The 22,173-nt window shown below is 41.7% G+C and overlaps 1 protein-coding gene across 2 annotated transcripts; it reads right to left on the bottom strand.

The window, feature by feature from the left end:
* Positions 1–5,058: 5,058 nt before the first annotated feature.
* Positions 5,059–19,632, bottom strand: LOC125883570 (protein mono-ADP-ribosyltransferase PARP14-like). 2 transcript variants are annotated; one of them, XM_049567958.1, is made up of 8 exons: positions 19,370–19,632; positions 16,651–16,769; positions 14,344–16,410; positions 13,441–13,677; positions 12,886–13,110; positions 9,497–9,566; positions 8,716–9,341; positions 5,059–7,340 (listed from the first exon to the last, which is right to left on the bottom strand). In XM_049567958.1, the coding sequence occupies exons 1-8, from the start codon at positions 19,542–19,544 to the stop codon at positions 7,323–7,325; spliced, it is 3,537 nt and encodes a 1,178-aa protein (XP_049423915.1). In that variant the 5' UTR covers positions 19,545–19,632; the 3' UTR covers positions 5,059–7,322. The 2 variants fall into 2 exon arrangements, with proteins under 2 accessions (XP_049423915.1, XP_049423914.1); XM_049567957.1 differs by having other exon boundaries at positions 5,059–9,341.
* Positions 19,633–22,173: the final 2,541 nt, after the last annotated feature.

The raw sequence follows: 22,173 nt of genomic DNA, 5'->3' as shown, positions 1-22,173 counted from the left end.
CGTCGTAGAGTATGTGACTATGTATAGCCTACGCCATAGGTACGATATTGATTTGATGCAAAGGTCTAAATCCCGCCTTAAGAATGCCCCGCTGCTGTCGCCACAAACACAGCTGGAAATGTTACAATGAGTCATTGAAAGAGACGGCTGGTCTCAGTCAGTGGTCTGCTGAAACTCAAAAGTCGAACAACTGCGTTTCAGAAATGTTTATATGATACGTATGAAACGTACAAATATCACATACAGTATCCGGTTTACAGAATCAAACACTGCCAACATTTTCATCTACTGACTGGGCTGCAAATTGATGCAGTAATCTTTACTGTTTTTTGTTTTTCGGACTGTCAAAAATAACTTTTCCCAATGAAATTGTTGTTGCAGCACACGCAGACAAAAACCAAAACCTTGAGATTGCTGTGATACACATTTTTGCTTCCATAACTTGGCCAACTGTGCAAACACTCCAATATCATACCATTCATATTCCAGCCCAAGCCCAGCACACAGAGGCTTGGTGAATGTGGCCTGGACTTTGTGGAGCAGGATCGTCGGGTAGGGGACATGATAAAAGCACAGAGTGCCTGATTTATAGTCCAGATACACTCCAATCCTTTCAGATCGAGGGCCTGACACCCTCGTTACTACGTTATTGTGACGGAACAAGCAGACATTTTCTGTGCACTCCAAACACCAGGACTTGTCATCGTTCCCAAAACGTGACTCGTCTGATGTGCGGTGGATGTTTTTGTATGCCACTGCTGCAGACAGAGTCCAAGCATGCCACTCCACCTCCCAGTAACTTCGCTCTGTCAGACCCTCTCTGCACAGCACCTGTGGAAACTTATTGAACCTGTCTGGATGAGCAGAATACGTGGAGGGTGAAGGCCTCACCCTGCGGTTGTCTTCTATCAGGTGGAGATACGGGTAGTTTGAGTTCCCATCCAGTGTGAGGGGACAGCAATCTGTCAGGAAAACAAAGTGTTAACACTGCAAAATGGTAATGACTATTTCATTAAAATGAAGGTTAAGAGAAATTCTTACAGTCTAAAAACTCATCCCTGGTTTTAGGTACTGGCAGCAGGGAGAAGTCAATGTAAGAGACTGTAAGAAAGAAACATTTTTAAACACAGCTGGACATGAACACAGCCATTGTATGGAGTCAGAATTCACATTAATTACCTGTGGCAGAGATCCTGGGCCATGTGTCCTTTATGACTCTCTCTAATTTATCTCTCAGCTCAGACACGCAGTCAGTCACATCTCTGAAGGAGCGCACAGGACCAGCACCTGGCGAAAAGTCTGGAGAGTCACAGGAAGCGGAGAGAGACGGGAGAGTCTGTGGAGGAACAAGACAGAGGCGAAGACAGAAAAACAATATATTAGAAAATATTGGCAAATCGAGTTAGAGTCAGAAAAGCCAACATCTTGCACTTCATTAGGGGTAATTAATGATTTTTAATTAGAATACTTAATTCCTGTCTTTGTCCAGGAGCAACACATTCTCACTCCCAACTTGTCAAATATTGGCGCTTGTTCGGTAGCCCTACATGTCAAACAACAACGCTCTAGGTACCCTCCAGCATCAGTTTTGGACACTTAGGGACAGCACTTCAATTTACGCTCAGCACTTTGTCTTTTCAAACTTCCACTTTCACAGTAAATGTTCAGTTTCAACCCATTAAATGCACACAGTCTCCTTTCAAAATAAACTTAGAACGTAGGGTAAAAACGTAACTTTTGTGTATTCCCGGGTTGCCAGGAGCTCAAGTTTGTTTTGTAGACTAGTTTCAGCTGTCACCAATCAACTGTTGTACAAAAAGGACTTTATTGTAGTTCCTCATTGTCTCCTGTTAATAAAAATAAAGGTCTTTTAAAATAAATTGTCCTGTTTGTATTCCATCTTTGTCTTATTCTATTGAAAATCTAACTGTGAGCTCTTACAAGTTTACTACATCTGATGCAATGCTTCCTTTGGCCAGGAGATGGGGCTGTTTTCAGTCGTCTCAACGTGGCCAACTTTGTCTTTTAGGCTTCAGTTAAAGACCTGGGTTGGTATTCACAAAGCTGTTTAGCACAAAGAGTCATTCCTAGTGACAAAATTCTGAGAAAATTCCTAGAATTATGATGTTTCCTAAAGCCCAGTTCAGACTAAAGATTAGATTAGACTAAAGACGAGCAGAGTTGAAACAGGCGACTACTCGCAGTGTGCCTTTCTGCGATGTTCTAAAAACCTGCCACTTAACACTAATGCAACTAGATGAGATGGTATATCACCTCTGTGTAACAACTCTCCATACTCCTGTTCTGATTTCCAGCTTTTCATATTTATTTTGCAGATGAATATAATTTGTAGCTTTTTAAGATCTGAATGAGGATAGTGATAGTGAGATACTGGTGATGTGCTTTACGTTCTAAAACCAGCCGTTGGCGAATTAGCCAGCCAAGTTGAGTCAAGCTCACATGGCCAGCTCGCACCACTGCAACTTTTCTCTGCAACATTCTAAAAAGGTTTTGTCTCGTCGCGAATCTTTGGTCTGAGCTGGGCTCAAGAATTTCACTTTAAAGTTGAGACTAGGTCATGGTAAGTCATTCTCAAAGCTTCTTAGCCCTTACGAGCTTCTCAGATTAAATTCTAGCAGGAGTAGGGAGGAAGACTTTTACGAGGCTAAAGAGTTTCTTCAGCAGAGGAGAAAATGGTGTAAACACAAACAGGAAGTATTCTCCAAATGCTGTATGACAGTTAGTTAATGAAATGCTACAGATCAGATCATGCACAGATAATGTTTGTGGTCAATCTCAGTAGGGATACACACACATTTCCCACTCAACACAATAACACCAGAAACAAACATCGTCACAACATTAAGGTATTTGGATTACTGGTAAAATGCAACAGTGCAGGAGTGATGACCTGAGGCTTTCTCAACCTTCCATCAGCAGAGCGATCACACAAACAATGACAACACTTTCAGTCTCATATTGTGATCCAGTTCATTTCCACTGAGTGTCAATACCTTGCAGGCTCACAAAAGGGCAACCAATCACATCTATTAAAAAATGCATCATACCTAGCAAAAGGGTCAACCACACCTCCTCACTGAGGTTAAAGTTTCTGTCCCTTCCTTGCTCAGAGATGCTCATCTACAAAACACCGATTCCAAAAAGTCAAAGATAACACGACAAAGAGTCTGATACCTGAATCATATGGACGAGATCGTCTGCGTGTGACAGCTGTTCAAGCTCGGCGTCTCTCCTCCTCAGCTTGCTGATCTCCTCCTCCAGCTGCAGCTGCTGCTTCTCAGCCTGAGCCACAGCAGTTTTCTCTTGGTCTCCGATCAGCTCCTTCACCTCTCTACATCTTCTCTGCATGGAGGAGATCAGCTCGGCGAAGATCTTGTCACAATCCTGCAGCGCAGTCTGGGCACAACTCTGTAAGCACACATCAGGTTAATTTAAAAAAAAATTTAACCTATGAACCTATGACAAGCTGGTCCTGACCTTTGACTTCTTAAAGGCTGACACTTGCACATGTGTGACTTGGTCCCATCTCTGTAACTGTGAAAAAGAAGCTGGGGACAGCTGAATTAAATAACTGTGTAATTCAGGTATGGTATATAGACACATCTGCAGTGGCAGAGGAAGTATTCAGATCCTTCGCTTAAATAAAATTTTTATTGAGAACTGGACAAAATGGTTAGCGTATGTCTCAAGCATTAGACCTGATTGTGTCTGAATAAGTACTAGAAACACATTGTGGTGTGATCAGTAGCCCTCCACTGTCTCTATGTGTATGTCTTAATTCAACAATGTATTTATTTGTTATTTGTTCTCTTTATAGTATGATTTTTATTCATGTTAATACTCGTAAAACTTTTTATATGAATTAATACTTTTTTTTGTTTTGTTTTGCTCAAGGTCTTTATGTTCAACTGGTTGTGGATTTTGTTTATATATGTTTATATTGCTTTTGTAAACCAATTAAAAGAGAATTACAAAGATAATTCTCAAAAATCTAATAATAATCAAAAATGATTCAAAAATCAATAAAGATGACTTAAATATTTATCATAATAGTTGCCAATTAATTTTCTTTTTTTTAATTTATAATTCAAATTTTTATTGGTTTCATGAGGGTGGTACGTGACGGATATAGATGTCAAATGAGACATTCAGTCTTGACTAACAAAAGTATAAGAGGGAGTATAGTACCAGTCTCACTCCACCAAAGAACAGTCAAAATAATAAAATACAATTTGAATAAATAAAGACATTAAAATTGACAGTGAGTGCATGTATACATATATAAAGGAATAAATACAAAAACTAAAAGTTGGCAGGGCAAGGCAAAACAAAAATCACTGACAAAATCACACTTCCAGGCTCCCAGACCATACAAAATAATTATCAATTATTAACAATTAATGTTCTGTTAATCAACTACATAATTAATTGACTCATTTTTTTCAGCTGTACGTTTATGTACTATTGGGTATATTAATTCATCAGATTTTATAAATCCTTATAAATCCTTTTTATGTTTTTTGGCAAAAATCTTAATTTGTAAAAACTATCAGATAATTGTAGTGAAGTAAAAAGTACAATGTGTCCCTCTGAAATGTAGTGGAGTAAAAAAAAAAAAAATTAATTAATTACAGTACTTAGGTAAATACACTTAGTTACATTTCACCACTGCACATCTGAATATCCTGTGTCACCAAATACTTCTCAGATGCAGCTTTAACAGAGAAACTGTACCTATCACCACAAACGTGACCTCTGAACTCCTTGTGGAAGCAGAGGTTTAACATTACAAAATCTCCTGTTACTGCATCCACTGTATGATAATCACAATGAGGTTTCATTAATGCCAACATTGCTGATGCACTTGATGTGCCTTGTCTTTAAGTATGTAACGTAACATGTCTCAGTGGCACCTGATTAAACAAAGCATTTGTCTTGCTTTAGAGAGCCCCCTACTGGTCACAGCTTGCAGGTGTAGGGTAAACTAATCAGACATACAGCCCGGAAATAAAACAAAATACACACATTAAGAAAGCGTGTAAACAATAAGTGCTTTTATTGTTGTCAACAGAATTATAACAAACAAATAATGGCATAAAATAATGGTATAATATAGAGAAACAGGTCAGGGGGTAAAAAGGAAATCATCCATCACCTTAAAGTTCTGGAAAGCCCACAATCAAACCACCACGGTTAGATAATTTAACATTATCAGATGCTTTAATCCTTATCATTTTCATTTATTTTAGACATTACAATATACATATACATATTATAATGATTTTTATATCATCTATAAATGACAACATTTATGAACAACATGAACATTTCCCGCCACACCTTTCAGAGTCACTGCTTGTCTCAATTTAATTGGTTCTCAGCTCCAAACATTCTTCCCTTTAGTTAAAGCTGCACTATTCAGTTTGTGCAATGGATCAAGTGACTTCTCATGACGTGAAAGTCGTCACTCAAAGTGTCAAACCTACAAAGAGTTATCTCCCAACCCAGCAGTTCCCCTCAGCTCTATGGAGCCTTTAAGCTTGTTTGGGTTTTATGGTTCACACACTCTTATTAACTTAGCTTCTACCTTCCTGCTAGTGAACACAGTGGAGCATTTAGCAGCTAATAAGTAATTTGATTTTTTTTTCTTTTTTAAATTTCTTAATTTATTATCATTATATCATTGTCGTTTATTTGCTGATATTGCCAACTTTTCTGTTTATGTTTTATGTATGTATTTATGTACTGTCTTTTTTCCACATTTTCTCCATGTATGTTAAATAATCCTCAAAAATGCAACAAAAAAAAAAAGAAATAAAAGAGATGTGTTTCTGTTACCTAAGAATGAGCTGTTTATATCTACATAAGGAGCGGGTCCTCGTCCATGGAGTCTGCCATGTTTCTACAGTAGCCCAAAATGGACAAAATTAAGACCGCATCCAGGCAGTGCCATTAGCATTCTCACGTAAGGCACTGTAATAAGCAGGGTTCTAAATTAATACCCGCCAACCCACCAAATGCGGGTTAAAATTCATTTTGGTGGGTGTTAATAAAAACTTACTAGCCAGTTTGGCCGGTGATCCATGAGGCAATAGGTTCTGTTCTCTGTCATTTGTCCCCCTGGCAGCACTTCCTACATTTACCATGAACACTGTGCCGTAATGCTACGTGATGACGTTTCATGGGCCCATTGGCTGTGCGCATGGTATTTCACGCTACACTCTGCAGTGCAACCAGCGCGAGAAATGAGCGGAGCGAGAGCAGGGAGTTAGCTAAAAACAGTGGAGCTAAAGTTAAAGCTAAAGTAAAGTTAAACTAAATGCGGCGGTGGTTGGGACAGACTTCTGTGGGCGAGAAGAGGAAGAATGCAGGAGATGAGGATATCGGCGACAGAGTGTGCGAAACAAAAAAAAGAAAGTTTAACGCCAAATGGCTGACGGGTCGTGAATGGCTTGTGTTTGATCAAGAAAGTAACGTCATGTTTTGTCAGGACTGCCGCATGTATGTGAAGGGAAAAAAAACAAAACAAACAATTTCGTGGTGGGAACTAATAATTTTAAAGTCGAGGCAGTAAAGGACCATGAGAGTGCCCAAAGTCATCAGGAGAGCCAAAGGATTAAAACCGCCAAGACAGGTCGTATCGAAGAGAGCCTTGCTGGGAGAAGCCTTGCTTTATTGAAGAAGTCTGAGTTGGAGAAGATGCAGCTACTTTTTCGAAATGCCCACGCCATCGGAAAAAAGGGCAGGCCTTTCACCGACTTCACATGGATGTGTGAGTAAGTGAATTAACGTTACTATTCATGTTTCAGAATCAGTGCATTTAATGCGATACAGAATGAAGTACATGCTTCCATAGATGCAGTTGGAACTTTAAGTTTGTGGGATTCAAAAAGAAAAAAATCTCACCGAAATGTACTGTGTTGTAGGTGATAACAGTGGCTTCATTTACCCGAAAATTAATTTCAGTGTGGACAGGAAGAAGGGCTTGAAGATAGGAGAGACATACACAAATGACCACCAGGCAAGAGTTCATACACTACATAGCGGAGGATGAGAGAAGAAAGATGAGGGCAAGATTATCAGACGGCAAGTTCATCTCGGTCATGTCAGATGGATCCCTGGACAGTGCAGTGATGGAAGAAGAGATGGTCTACGTCAGGAGTGCCAGTGACGGAAGGTCAAAGCTGATTTTGTCGGGGTAAAAGCTGTCTCAAAGCCAGATGCTACAAATATAGCTGAAGCTGTGTGCAGTATAATGGACAGTGAAGTCAGCACTGATTGGAAGAACAAGCTGGTGGCCCTCACCACAGATGGAGCATCTGTAATGACAGGAGTAAACAATGGTGTAGTTACAAAACTGTGTGCAGACAGACCATATGTGCTGGGGATCCACTGCATGGCCCATAAGCTCGAGCTCGCCTTTTCAGACGGAATAAGGAAAAATGTTAAGCCAGGAAAGTTGCATTTGAAAATGTATAATTTGTTTTGCAAGTGCATAATGCATATTGTCTGTCTGACCCTGCTACAGGAACCTTTGAGAAGACCTGGCCTACTGTGAACACAATGCTGCGCCATCGGTGTCCTGACGTCCTTAATCTTTTTGATGTTCTCCTCACCATCCCTGCAACTACAGCTGACTGTGAAAGAGGGTTCAGTGTTATGAAGCAGGTAAAGAGTGACAGGCGCTCACGCCTGAAAGGTGAGACCCTCCCTGACCTCCTTAAAACTCAGTTGTGCTCACCTGACATCAAAGACTTTGATCCAAGCAAAGCCACTGACATCTGGCATGCTGACAGTTTGCGCTCACGCAGGCCTGAGTTTGTGCACAAACACCGAACAAAAGGAACTGAGGGTGGCTCAGATTCAGATGGGGGCTCTGAAGAAATTAGTTCAGAGAGCTCTGAAGACATTTGATTCAGAAATGAAATGTCTGCACTTTCTGTGTATATTTTGTTGTATGTATTGTATTTTCTGTGCGTTTTTCATGCCAACAATGTTAATAAAATGATCAAATGCATTCAGTGGCACTCATTATCTCTCTTATTTTCACCGGAAAAAATTTGGCTAGTGGAAATTCTGATTGGCTGGTGTTGCTGGTGCTGGAGTTACCAGCCACATTGGCTGGTGATCAAAAAAGTTAATTCAGAACCCTGGTAATAAGCCGACCCTTCGTGACGGGCTGCAGATAGTTTGGCTCCCGGCCAAAAACTTACACTAAATTCTACACACTGCTTCTTATTTGAGCTTGAGAGTAGCTTCTGCTTTGTTTATGACATCATTAGCTGCCAGCTCTACTGCCTCCCATGGAGTTTTTGCTCTCTCAGCTGCCTCAAGTCCAATATTACCACCTATTACTCCTCCTGTTAAAGCCATGCCTGTGGTAGCCACACCCAACACCCCTCCAGCAACTGCCAGTCCTGTTGTTCCTCCTCCTACTGCTGCTGCCCCTCCTAATGCTGGAACTTTCTTCACAAGTTTCATTAATGTGCAGTTATTCAAAACTGTGATAACTAATCCAACCATCGCTGCTATGCCAAAAAACGCTCCTAACAATGCTCCTGTTGTAGTACCTGCCACTTTGATCAAAACTTTATTGTACACTATAGTTTGAGCTTTTTTTCTGATCTCCTCCGGTGGCATGTTTTCTGATGACTGTTTTATGTGCTCTTCCTCAATCTGTATTTCTTTCTCCACCTCTTGAAACATCTTGTTGGTGTAGTAGCCTCCATTGTTTTCCATCACCATCTTGTCTATTGTGTTGAGCAGCTCCTCCACCTGGATCTGGTTGCTCCTGTAGTTGTTCTGCGGTTTGTTCTTCCAGTATTTGTTGTCTATGACATGGCATCGGCCGCCGCACTTCTTCACCAGATCACTCAGATTCTCATTCTGACTGACAAACTCCTCAATCTTCGTTCCTTTAGGGAGCTGGTCACCATGAGTGAAGACAATCACAGCGTATTTTAAAGCATCTTCAGAGAAATACTGGCATATTTTAGTGATTACAGCCTGCTCGTGCTCTGTGAATTTCTCCACTTTAAGCACAATGAGAAAAGCATGAGGCCCAGGAGCGCACTCTGTGATGCACCTCACTATCTCAGGCTTCAGCTCCTCCTCAGACCGGACTGCATCAAAGAAACCAGGAGTGTCGATCACTGTGATGCTTCTTCCGTTGACGGATTTGGTTTCTGCTTGACATTCTTGCGTTCCAGAGTTGGGGGTATGGTTTGTGGTGAACAATTTCTCTCCACATATGGTGTTAGCTAGGTTGCTTTTCCCAGATCCAGTTTTCCCCAACAGGATGATCCTCCTTGTAGTTGACACTAGAAGAAAATAATGTCTCTGTTAGGTATATATGTTGCTGGTTAAGGTTCTGTAGCTTTCAGGAGTAGCTTTCTTGTGCTTTTTTTTAATCAACAGTAACAGTAATTCAGGGCCGAATTACAATTCTTTGCTGTCATATAGTATCTATACCCACCTTTGTCTGGTTGGTGAACATCTTTTGTGAATCCTTTGAGTTGTAAATCTTCCTGGACAGACCTGAAGACCTGCAGAGACAACAAAGTACATGGATTTATGCCAATTTCAGTACATACTCATGATACAGGAAAAATGTTAGCTGATGTTTATTGCTAAACACTTTGAGAATACAAGTGTTTATACAGATTAATTACTTCAACAACAATCAACTGTGAGAATTACACGTAATCATTTTGTAAAAATAGATGTGGCTTTCATAAAAGTATTGTTGACACAAAATTAATTGCACACAATAGCATTACCCAAGGTATAAAGGTCAGGTCAGGTCAGGTCTTGTATGGTATGGTATAGTATGGTATGGTATGGTATGGTATGGTATGGTATGGTATGGTATGGTATGGTAAGGTGAGGTGAGGTGAGATAAGGTAAGGTCAGGTCAGTTTAGGTATGGTATGGTGAGGTGAGGTGAGGTGAGGTGAGGTCAGCTCAGGTCAGTTCAGGTCAGTTCAGGTCAGTTCAGGTATGGTATGGTATGGTATGGTATGGTATGGTGAGGTGAGGTGAGGTGAGGTGAGGTGAGCGTAGGTCAGCTCAGGTCAGTTCAGGTATGGTATGGTATGGTGAGGTGAGGTGAGGTGAGGTGAGGTGAGGTGAGGTGAGGTGAGGCCCTGTCAGGTATGGTATGGTATGGTATGGTATGGTGAGGTGAGTTGTGGTAAACTTAAATGTCGCAGAGGGGCAATTTGAGATACAGACAGCAGTCATGAGTACAACAAGACTTTACAAAACAGAACACACAGTATCCAGAATCACACACTGTCAGGGGTAAATCATGGACATTAATAGTCACTGCTGGTTAAGATAAGCAATAGCAGACGGGACAAAGGGCGATCTGTAACGCTTTGTGCTGCATTTAGGGAGGCAACTTGTTTTTAAGAGTAAGATTAGTTATTTGAACCTCTAACCTGCTTTTGTTTGGACTGTGGGAGGAACCTGGAGTAAACCCACGCTGACACGCGAAGAACATGCAAACTCTGCACAGAAGAGCTTCCCCACCATGTGATCCGAGTCCCCAACCCTGGGTTCAAACGAGGGACCCTCTTGCTGTGAGACGCCCATGGGCGGGTCTACCGGGGTGGCACAGGGTGGCAACTGCCGCCCTAAAAGAAAGCCATGCCACCCCTGCTGCCACCCCAGTTGGCAGCAATGATTTCAATGAAAAGTTATGGCCAATTTGCCTTTTTACGAGCGCGAATCTCCAATGTCCGACTGCAGCACGAGATAACACCAGAGCGGCAAGAGACTGCTTTGTTTGGAAAACTGAGCAGAGCCAGAGGGGCAGCCTATTGCAGAAAGCGGGTTTAGTGAAAACTCTGAGTATGTTAACCCTGAAATGAGGGAAACTCTGGGGTTTCAGTTCCAGAAAGAGAGGTAAATCAAACTCTGAGTCAATCACCATGGCAACTGAGTCTGTGAGCAGGTTAGGTTTTTCTCTGTCTCCTCCCTCTTACACGCTGTTTCATTTCCTCATTCATTCAGTCCGTGTCAAAGCTTGTATCGAAGCGTGTTAATTAGCGGAGATTTAACTGTCTGTCACAGTCTAAATCCTGCTGGATATTAGTTTGTTTCTCAGGACTGTGTTAAGTTACTGAATTTATGCACATCAATCACTTCTTTGGACATCAGTTTTTGTCTTTCCATTCAAATATTACACAGCGAGAATTCACCCTCAACTCAGAATCAAACCTCTGTCCTTTTTATATTTATTATTTTTTATAACACTGTGCACAAGGATCAGACTGTCAGTCTGTTAGAGCAGCTCCCAAATGTTTATTGCTCATAATGTGTAGGTCTAATTATTTAAATTTTAAAAATCGGTATGAAGGTTTAGACACGTAGTATCAATGACTAATGATCTCTATCACTGACGTCATTGGTTGGACTGATGGAACATAATTCCTATAGCCTAATATTGGGGATTATGTGTTAATATTTCTGAGTGAGCAATGGTGCAGCATTTCAGTGTCTTTAAGTTTACTACATTTGTAGCTGAAATAAAGTCACTGAATGCTGTTGAGTCAAGATACAAATAGATATGCAACATTTTCAAATCTACTGTATTTTAACCTCAACGTCTTTTCAAGTGCAAATCACCAAACATATTATTACTGGGTCAGACTGTGAGTTTACAGTCATGTCTTTATGTCTTTGATCTATAGCCTAGCCTATATGTTTTAAATCTTCTGCCTCCTGTGTTTTTCCCCATCAGATTATATCTGAACAAATATATTATTATATATTATTAATATAATGTAATGCATCTACAGCCTGATACACAGTCAGATTCCACCACTTTAGCTTCATTAAGGAAATGTAAGTCTGATAAATGATGAATAAACTTTTTTATTAACTTTATGGTTAACTTATTTACACTTTCCTCGCTCTGACTCAGGCTCTTCTTTTAAAGATAAATGTGCACCGTCTGCTACACATGCACTAATATCTCTACATCCACTGGAGGCGCTGTCTTTTATTTGTGAGTGAACATACTCAGAGTTGACTAAACTAACTCAGATCAGCTGTTCTGGAACCGCTAACTCAGAGTTTCCTATCTCAGGGTAAATCAACTCAGAGTTCAGGGTTAGACTCAGAGTTTGTTGAACCTCCTTCAACACTTATTCCTAATATGAACTGTTTCACATGAAACCTCAAATGCAAGACATTGATTGCATGAGATTAAGTTTGTCTGTATGAGTTTGTAAATGGCAGCCCTTGCCCTTATGTAGTGTGAACATACTATTTCTCATCAAACTGTGATAACTGTGATTTAAATACATCTGCCATATGTTGCCACCCCTCAAAAATTCCTGCCCCCCTCTTGCCACCCCATAAATATTTTTTTAGATCCGCCCCTGGAGGCGCCAATGCTAACCTCTGTACCACCATGCCGCACTTAAGAAAATCCATGTATTATCATGTATATCAGGCCCATCAGGCCTATTTTGTTATAATATATATATGCTATTTTATTGACTTTACTGTTGTAAAAATGATTGCCATTGCCATGTCCAATGTATTTTTCTAAATACTTGACCCCCAAGAAAAATGTCATGAGGTTCCATATGGCAAGCATGACGTTATAACACGTGTTATGATTCTGTGCATTAATAGCATTGATAGCTCTTTTTTTCTGTTTCTGTATAAGCATTGCTATTTTTTGCTGCATTCATAACTATAACTGAAAAACCCTGACATACCTTAATGACAGCTCCGATGTACAGAGCTGAGAATTATGTGCACAGCTCAAATTTTACATCCACTATTGTGCATATGCAAGTGATATTTCAAGCACTGAAATATGTTTATGGTACAATGCTTTTCCATTACCTCACTGGATTCGTTGTCAGTCGGGTGGATGACAATACGGACCAGGAATGGTTTTCCACTGGCTCGGTTCCATTCAAACTCACGAACCTCCTCCAGTACAACCCTGGCTACCACGCTGTCAGGAAAACGCAGGGCCATCCCAGCACCGAGCACAGGGAAGGCGACAGATTCAAACCCTCTCCTCTCACAGGAAGTTAGGATGTTGATGATGGCCAATCTCAGGACCTGGAATAGGTCAGAATTCAACGATTTTTAAGGCTAGACACAAGAAATACTATAATATGATGCAGAAAACTGATCCTAAAACAAGAAGTTAAGACTAGTGATGGCCAAATGAAGCCTCATGATAAACTTTCTTTATTTTCTGACCCCACCAGATAGCGCTCTTGGTTTAAAGATAAAGGCTGAAGGACTTGCAATGAGGTGTGCTTTCAAGCCTTTGTTGAACTGACAGCGCCATCTAGTGGCTTCAGAAAATAAAGACAGTGGTTTATGAGGCTTCATTTGGCCATCACTAGTTAAGACACAGCTGAAAAGAGTCCTCCACTATTTCACCTGTACTGCAGTTCCATATGGGTCATCATCCCAGGGGACGAGGTTGAGGAAGAACACTGCACTAGATGGAAGTTCAGGTAAGCCCTCCACCAGGACTGCGTCACCAGGCTCTGATTCTTCTCCTCGTTCTTCCCTGAACCTTGCAGTCAGGTGGGATTTAACCATACTGAATAAAGTGTTTCCAACACGGGTAGAGAGAGGATCATGACCAACCATGGGTGACACCACAGCATCCACCTAGACGGAGAGCAAGAGATGTGGTGGGGCTTAACACACCAGTTTATGTAAATTATCTAAGTTTCTCATTCCTTCAGATTATTTCTAGTGGTTGTCCTTGTTAACAGGAACTTCTAGTCATATTTATATAGATTTCCAAATTGGGTAGTCTACAGTACCAGACACAGACAGTTAGAAAGACCCGAAACACAGTTTTTCTCCTTGAATCTGCAGTAACTGTTTTGGCCACTCGCTCACTTCTTGTGAACAGGAAGTGGACGCCATTCTGTTTTCTGTACCGTAAAAATAGAGCCTGGAAAAACTTCTGTAAGACTAAGCAGTGCTGATCAAATATAAACCAAGATTCTGTCACTCTGTGGCCTACTTCTTGCCGAAAATGTTGACAATATTGTTTCCTGTGTCAAAACAGACAAGGTAGCATTTTGCGCAGTGCATTCTGGTAGTTGTAGGTTTTCTGCCTCTTGCGCAGAAGCAAATGTGACAGCCAACGTGGCACCGATTTCAAAAGTATTTGCATCTTTCTGCTGCATGGACAACCTAGTTTGATGAAAAGGCCGTCTTTCCAGCGGTGAAAGACTTCATAAAGACATCATCGAGATAAGCAAATCCATTTCTCATCTGAACAGGCCTGATTCACTTTCTTAAATTCTCAGACAAGTTTCTCACCTGCTGGGTCTCGATGGTTCCCTGAATGATCTCTACACAGACACCATTTCCAGAAGCTTCAGCAGTGGCTCCTCTTGCAGTGTCTTCTGCAGCAGCACCCAACAGGAACCCCAGATTGCTTGGTGCACTGTTTCCAGTACTCATCCCTTGAAGAAGCCGGTCACATGCTTCCTTTATGGCCTTCACCACCTCACCTCTATTATCAATCAGGATGATTTTTCTCAGACTTCTCCCTCCCTGACTGCCAAACTTCTTAACAGCAGTTACAATAGCCTCAGAGCACACAGTGACAGGAACACCCAACGTCCCTGAGCTGATGCAGGGCATGGCTATGGACTGGAACTCCAAGAGTTCTGATAAATTCAGAGCTGACTGGATGGTTTTCTCCAACAACATCCTTTCTTTGCCACCTGATTTTCCACCTACAGGCCCAACAGCATGCAGCAGTCTCTTGCAGTTTAGGTTCCCCCCTGTGGTCACTACCACATCACCTGTAGGAATTTTTCCAATATACTTAACTAAAGCATTGCTCTCACTCTGTACATCAGGGCCACCTGCTTTACTCAGTGCAGCAGCAACACCTCCACCGTGGTCCAGATCTTCATTGGCAGCATTCACCAGAGCATCAGCCTCCAGTTTGGTGATGTCACCCTGACACACCAACACCTGGAGCCCGTCACAAAGGCTGTAGCTAGCAACCATTGTGTTTTCTTCACTTAAACTCAGAGATGAAAAATTATGTGCAAAACTAAGAAGTTCATCTTTCCCAGTGGGGCTTTGGGTAGATCTTACGGTACCTAACGAGTCAATGGTTACTCTATCCTGAAGAATTAAGTCCAGAAATTCATACAGCCTGTCTCTGACCTCCGTCACTTTGCTGGATTCACCCTCAAGCACCACTGTGGGCCCAGAGGAAGACATTAAAGGATTTAAGGTGACCCCTGAATAATCAAAACCATGCAGCTCCAGTAGTTGTGGCAACTCTTGTGCTAACTCTGAGAAAGGCACATGGACTATGCTTTGCACACTAGACTGGTCCAAAATAAACTGTGCAACGGCTTCACTCAGCTCTTCAACCTCTTCTGTGTGGCCCAATAAGCACACTGTGCTGTCTGAGCCAAACACGACCTGAGCCCTGTATTGGCCTTGGTTTATCTCTTTTGTCTTGGATTTAAGTTTTTCCCGAAGCTCAGATGGCACAGCAGAGCAGTTAGGAACGTCAATCTTGACTTCCCTGAATACTTCATGCAGTTTTTTTTCTGTGTCATCCAGTTTATCAGCAGAGAGGGAGAAGAACCGCAGCTCTGTGTCTGATAATTCTATTTCCACCTTGTCACCAACCCCTAAAAAGTCACCTAGCACCCCTGGACCTCCGTATGCCTTTCTCAAGAAGGCCAAAAAATGTGGGCTCATGTCAGGAACTGTCCTTTCTAACACCAAACTCTCCTGATCAGAGATCCATTCACCAGCCTTAAGAATCTCCTCTGCAGAACCTTCCAAAACTAACTGACCTGCAGCTCCCTGCGTGACCTTCAGGCCTGGAAAATCTCGTCCCAAACTGTGCTCAATCTCTTTCCAGAGGAGACTAAGCTTGGACTCTCCCACTCGACAAATGCTGGTTTGCTTCATACTAAAACCTGCCCTGTCCTCTACTTCCGCCAACCTGGCATTCACCTGGGAACATTCCCCAACAACAACAGCCATCCCAACCTCGCTGTACACCTTTACTTCATCTGTGGTCTGAGGAGAGCTGCAGGACTGAAGCAAAGCTTTGACCTTGTGAGGGTCTAACTCATAGTGGCACAGGTAGCCATCAAAGAGTTTGTCTACCTCTGCTTTCCAGTTGCTAACATCATCTGCAGCACCAGGTTGAGCTAAACGGAAAACTAAAACTTTCTCCTCCTCTGGGTAAAGCTGAGCAGAGCAGGAAACAGAGGCGAGTTCTGTCTGTAGTTTTCTCACAGCCTTGGGACATTCCTTAAGGTAACGAAGGAGGTAAGCATCAAATTGTAGTTTGTATTCTTCACCACTTGGTGGAGGTGTTGAGGCAGGCATGGACTGTGGGCTCTGTTGAAAGGAGATATCCAGATAATGATAACAACAGTTCACTGGTCCTGGTTGCATAGAAACAGTTGGATTGTAAGAGCTTACTATTGGTTTATGAACATATACATGAATGTACAGAGTTTATGATGCGGTATAAAACCTCTTCAGTGTTACATGATGGCATTAAATAGGGAACTTGTAAATAAAAATTGATTTTGTGCGTAAACAACCTTCACTGAATGACAGAAATGTTGTGCTGACCTGTTCTGGAGCGATAAAATCCTGACTTGGAGAGGAAGCGAGAGGTTCCAGGCTGCCTCGGACAGTGAACACCAGACCATCCACAACATGCTCAGATCTCCGCAGGACCCTCTGCTGATCTAAGACAGAACATGTGACATTAGTTATTGTGAGTTTTAAATAAGGGCATTGCTGTTTATTTCAGAAAAACACAGGCTTCAAACTTGATGAGATTCTTTGTCTCTGACTTTGTCTCTCGATTGGTTAGTGACCATCAGCTGTACACTACTTTTCACAATGCATTGTGGGATACTTTGAGTCCACTATATAGGGTATAAAAATTCCCACTATACATTTGAACAGCACTACAAAATGGCGAAGACATTATGAAGTGGCCTGTTTAGGGAGTACTGAGGGATATCTATGGAAGTTTTTATTGGACTTTATTATTTGTAACCCACACAAGACAATCTACAAACTATCTACAAACATGTTTATTTTTACATTTGTCTTGTGTAAAGTCATGTCCATGAAAATATAGATTGATGTGCATAACTTACTCTGTAACCAGGTACTTTAATTTTGCTTAAAACGTTACAGGTTTTACAAATGTGAACTGGTTTTGCACATTTTTGGATCACTTCCGGTCAGTTTGTGTGTAAGTTTGTGGGACATTTGTGACTTCCTTTGTATTTGTTAGCGTAATTTTGTCCAATTTCTACCACAGCAGATCTGGAAAAAAAATAAAATAAAATAAAAAAAAAAACAATCCACAAATGTGAAGTATAATCATTGGAAAGCTTGTATTGGATTTTCTTATTTGTGACCGACCAATGACAATCTGCAAATGTGTACCATGTTCAACAAATATTTCACTATGCACAAACATGTCTTTTCATATTTGTGCTGTGTAAAGTCATATCCACAAAACTTCTATAGGATTTCGGCTGGCGATTCGGTCTATAAAGTCTACTGAATATTTGTGGACATGAGCTACTTTCTTTCAAAGCCAACAAACTTGATAAGTCAAAATTGGGATGTCAAATATTATATTAGCCAAATAAATTGTTATAGATCGGCATATCAGATAAAAAATCCAATATTGTGCATCCCTATCTCAGTGTAATCTATTCTGTAACATCTTTCCCAATTCATTGTCTGTGGAGCAGCTTCAGTCTTTATGTAACAGGGTCAGTTATACAGCAGTAATATGTGTAACAAAGTCAAATGTACATTACTGTACACAAAATGTACACAAAATTTGTTTCAGTTGTTATTACCTGAAACGCTTAGGCCTCCGCAGTCAATATGTGGAACGTTTGACTCAGATTCTGTACCCCTATGTTCACCTTTGGGGGTACCCCACGGCTTACCTCTCCCTAGTGATGGCCAAATGAAGCCTCATGAACCAGTTTCTTTATTTTCTCACCCCACCAGATGGCACTCTTGGTTTAAAGATAAAGGCTGAAGGACTTGCAATTAAGTGTGCTTTCAAACCTTTGCTGAACAGACAGCGCCATCTGGTGGCTTCAGAAAATAAAGACAGTGGTTCATGAGGCCTCATTTGGTCATCACTACTCTCCCCTTTTGTTGTTGTACTCCATTGGAGAGATAAGTAAAATTGCTCTCATAGCAATATCCATGTTTTAGCGCTGTGTTCATACTTTAATTTAAATATAACATTTTCCTGTGTCACTTAATTTGTGTAGGCCCACGAGTCTATAAGGTCGTGTTTGTTCTTGCCTCTTGCTGTCAGGTATATTTTCTGTGTTTTATTGTAGTGAACTGAATCTAAAATGGCCGTCCCTTTTGCTGTTGTACTCCATGGGAGAGGGGCTCAAGTTTATATGGTCGTATTTGACCAAGGGTTTTGTTTTCACCTCTCGCTGTCAGGTATATTTTCTGTGTTCTGCACTGAATTGAATGTAAAATGGCCGCCCCTTTTGCTGTTGTACTCTATGGGAGAGGGGCTCGAGTGGGATTTGACAAAGGATTTTTTTTTTTTTTTTTTTACCTCTTGCTGCCAGGACTAAACAGAGATCGCCTCCAAAGATGGCCACAATTTGGGCCTTTTCATTTTAACACAAAGCAGACAACTGTAATGGAAAATTTTGGTATTCAACCAATAATGTGTTCTGCATGTTTTGTATACCCGTGTTCTAAGGTTACTTGTTTTGATGAAACTGAACTTCTCACCTAGTGATATGTGTTGCCCCTACTGTGACCGCAGTGTGACGAAGTTGTTTTGCCACCACACAACACTATCCACTGGTTGCATATTTGACGACATCACAAATTTAAGTTTTACTACTCTATGTTTTGGAATTAGTGGGAGATTTGTTTCTGTTTACTGATATTTTTTTGGACTTATTCAGACCGTAGGAGTGTCGTGTATGAATTTTTAAAATGTGCGGAGTTACCCTTTAAGTTTCACCTTCTCGGGAAAGTGAAACTTAAAATGCCTTTGCTGTCTAGGACCCAGTCCCGCAGATTTCCTGTCGAATCAGTGGGGTCATAGACAGTTTAACACATTAGGCTATTACAATAGCTGCCTACACATACAGTTCACATTTCATTCTACAGGCGAATAAATTTAATTAATAGGCTATAGTTGATGCATTTACTTTATAGTTCAAATGGGTGCTCCTTTGACCACCCACATTAATACACAGCTCGCGACCGCTCGCGACACAATTGTAAACATGAGTTAATCATTAACGTGTTGTGTTTAATGACTTACCCTTCTGATATCTGAAAGCAATGCTGTAGGTTTTATCATCCACCCTGCTCAGACTGCCGCTCTCTCCTCCGTCAGATTTGCGGCGAATACGCAAATATGTTTGCACCCGCTTCACCTGCTCCTCTGTCAGGCTGTGGCACTCAAAGAAAACGGGGAACCTGTAAATATTATCCATAGTTTACCTCTTGAGAACAGATCAATAAGGCCAAGCATGTACTGCAGCGGCCGGTGTGAGCAGCGGCGATGTGTTTACATGTTTCCAGTCTGATGGAGAAACTCCGCCTCTTGTGCTGATAGGATAGGAGGAGGCACATGCTGTATTTCATTAGTTAACCCTATAATAGAAAACAACTACAGTATACTCATTGGTGTCTTTTTTAGGTACACCTTGCCAGTACCGGGTTGGACCCCCTTTTAAGTTCTTGGTGTCATAGATTCAACAAGGTGCTGGAAACATTCCTCAGAGATGTTGGTCCATACTGACATAATAGCATCACACAGTTGCTGCAGATTTCTCGGCTGCACATCCATGATGTGAATCTCCCGTTCCACCACATCCCAAAGGTGCTCTATTGGACTGAGATCTGGTGACTGTGGAGGCCATTGGAGTACAGTGAACTCATTGTCATGTTCAAGAAACCAGTTTGAGATGATTTGAGCTTTGTGACATGGTGCGTTATCCTGCTGGAAGTAGCCATCAGAAGATGGGTACACTGTGGTCATAAAGGGATGGACACGGTCAGCAACAATACTCAGGCAGGCTGTGGTGTTTAAACCATGCTCAGTTGGTACTAAGGGGCCCAAAGTGTGCCAAGAAAATATCCCCCACACCATTACACCACCACCACCAGCCTGAACCGTTGATACAAGGCAGGATGGATCCATGCTTTCATGTTGTTTACACCAAATTCTGACCCTACCATCTGAATGTCGCAGCAGAAATCCAGACTCATCAGACCAGGCAACGTGTTTCCAATCTTCTATTGTCCAGTTTTGGTGAGCCTGTGTGAACTGTAGCCTCAGTTTCCTGTTGTTAGCTGACAGGAGTGGCACCTGGTGTGGTCTTCTGCTGCTGTAGCCCATCTGCTTCAAGGTTGGACGCGTTGTTGGTTCAGAGATGGGCTTCTGCAGACCTTGGTTGTAACCAGTGGTTATTTGAGTTACTGTTGCCTTTCTATCACCTTGAACCAGTCTGGCCATTCTCCAGATCTTTGGGGACTTTAGGGGCTCTGAAACAGGGAATCTCTGTGAACCCTATAGGTCACGCTACAGTTTCTACAGTGACTTGTAATGAGTTCAAAATTATGTTTAAAAGCAACTGTTATAAAATGTGTCCAGGGACCTAAACAGAACATTAAGAGTTAATTCATTTTAGGAGCTGGATTAGTTGCATACATTTCTTGAAAGCATAAACAAAATAAACACAAAATCGAAGTTTACTATCTAAGAAAGGTTCTACCTAAAGTTATCTCTGCCTTGATCTGGCTGATGGACTGAGAGTGGCAAAGTCCTGTTACAGAGCAGCTAGTCAGCTCTTTAGTCTTACGTGAGCTTCAGCCTACATTGCTGACACCCATTCTGCAGAGAAGTCACGTGGTTTCAGGTATGCCACCTCTCCGGTTTTATCAGCCTCAAACAACTAAAAGAGTCCAGTTATAGATCTATTATACTGAATCATGTTACTGTTGTACCTCATTGTACCCTAAAATAACTTACATAAGGCCCCAAAGCTCCCTTTAAAAGAGCAACTGTATATTCAGAGGAAAACATTGTACCACTATACCAATTAAAATATGATGACTTATTAACCTATCCAGCATTATATAAGAATAAGAAGCTCCACCTTGAACAGGCGTAGGCAAATCCAAATACTTTGTGCTATTATAATCCCTCTCTTGAATGCAGGACTTCGACTTTAACATTTGCTGTGTGCTATTAATAGTTTTACATAAGAAAAAGGTTTTTAAATTCCTCCTCTACAGCTGCCAACAGCCTACCAACATTCTCAGTTAGAGAAACGGTGGAAATATAGAGGGATAAGGGGTCCGTGTTAGAGTTCTGTCAAACATATTCTTCATCTATCCATCCATTCATTTTTATCCGCTTTTCCGAAGCCAGGTTGCTGGGGCAGCAGGCCAAGCAAAGCACCCTAGACGTCCCTCTCCCCAGCAACACTTTCCAGCTCCTCCTGGGGGACCCAAAGTCAGATGAGATTTGTAATCCCTCGAACGTGTTCTCTAAAGGAAGGCGCCCAGGAGGATCCTGATCAGTTGCCCGAGCCACCTCAACTGACCCCTTTCGACACGAAGGAGCAGCGGCCCTACCCCGAGCTCCCTCAGGATGTCCGAGCTCCTCACCCTATCTCTAAGGCTGAGCCCAGTCACTGTTCTAAGGAAACTTATTTCTGTTGCTTGTATCTGTGATCTCATTCTTTCAGTCACTACCCAGAGCTCATGGCCATAGGTGAGGGTTGGGACATAGATGAACCAGTAAATCGAAAGCTTCGCCTTCCGGCTCAGCTCCCTCTTCACCACAATGGACCGGCGCAGCGCCTGCATCACTGCAGAAGCTGCACCAAACTGCCGATCCATCTCATGCTCCATTCTACCATCACTTGTGAACAAGACCCCGAGATACTTGAACTCCCTCACTTGAGGCAGTAACTCTTCAGGTAATTTAAAATCTACATATTTAGAAACACCTCTCAGTATCACACGGTGCAGTTCAGTAGCACCACGAAACTCTAAAAAGACTCAAAAGCATTATTCCCGACTTGAAGGCAGCATTTCTTACAGGACTGGTGT

The sequence above is a fragment of the Epinephelus fuscoguttatus genome, linkage group LG23, assembly GCF_011397635.1.
Source record: "Epinephelus fuscoguttatus linkage group LG23, E.fuscoguttatus.final_Chr_v1".
NCBI classification, from domain to species: domain Eukaryota; kingdom Metazoa; phylum Chordata; class Actinopteri; order Perciformes; family Serranidae; genus Epinephelus; species Epinephelus fuscoguttatus.
Note: the sequence above shows the minus strand (reverse complement) of the source record. Positions and strands in the feature narration are given on the sequence as shown.

Coding starts and splice junctions, on each gene's coding strand:
- LOC125883570 (XM_049567957.1), bottom strand. CDS start 19,544: ATGGATAATATTTACAGGTTCCCCGTTTTCTTTGAGTGCCACAGCCTG. Junction 16,411..16,650: donor ATTTTATCGCTCCAGAACAG/GTCAGCACAACA, acceptor TCCTTTCAACAG/AGCCCACAGTCCATGCCTGC. Junction 9,567..12,885: donor CTGACAACGAATCCAGTGAG/GTAATGGAAAAG, acceptor TTGTCTCTGCAG/GTCTTCAGGTCTGTCCAGGA.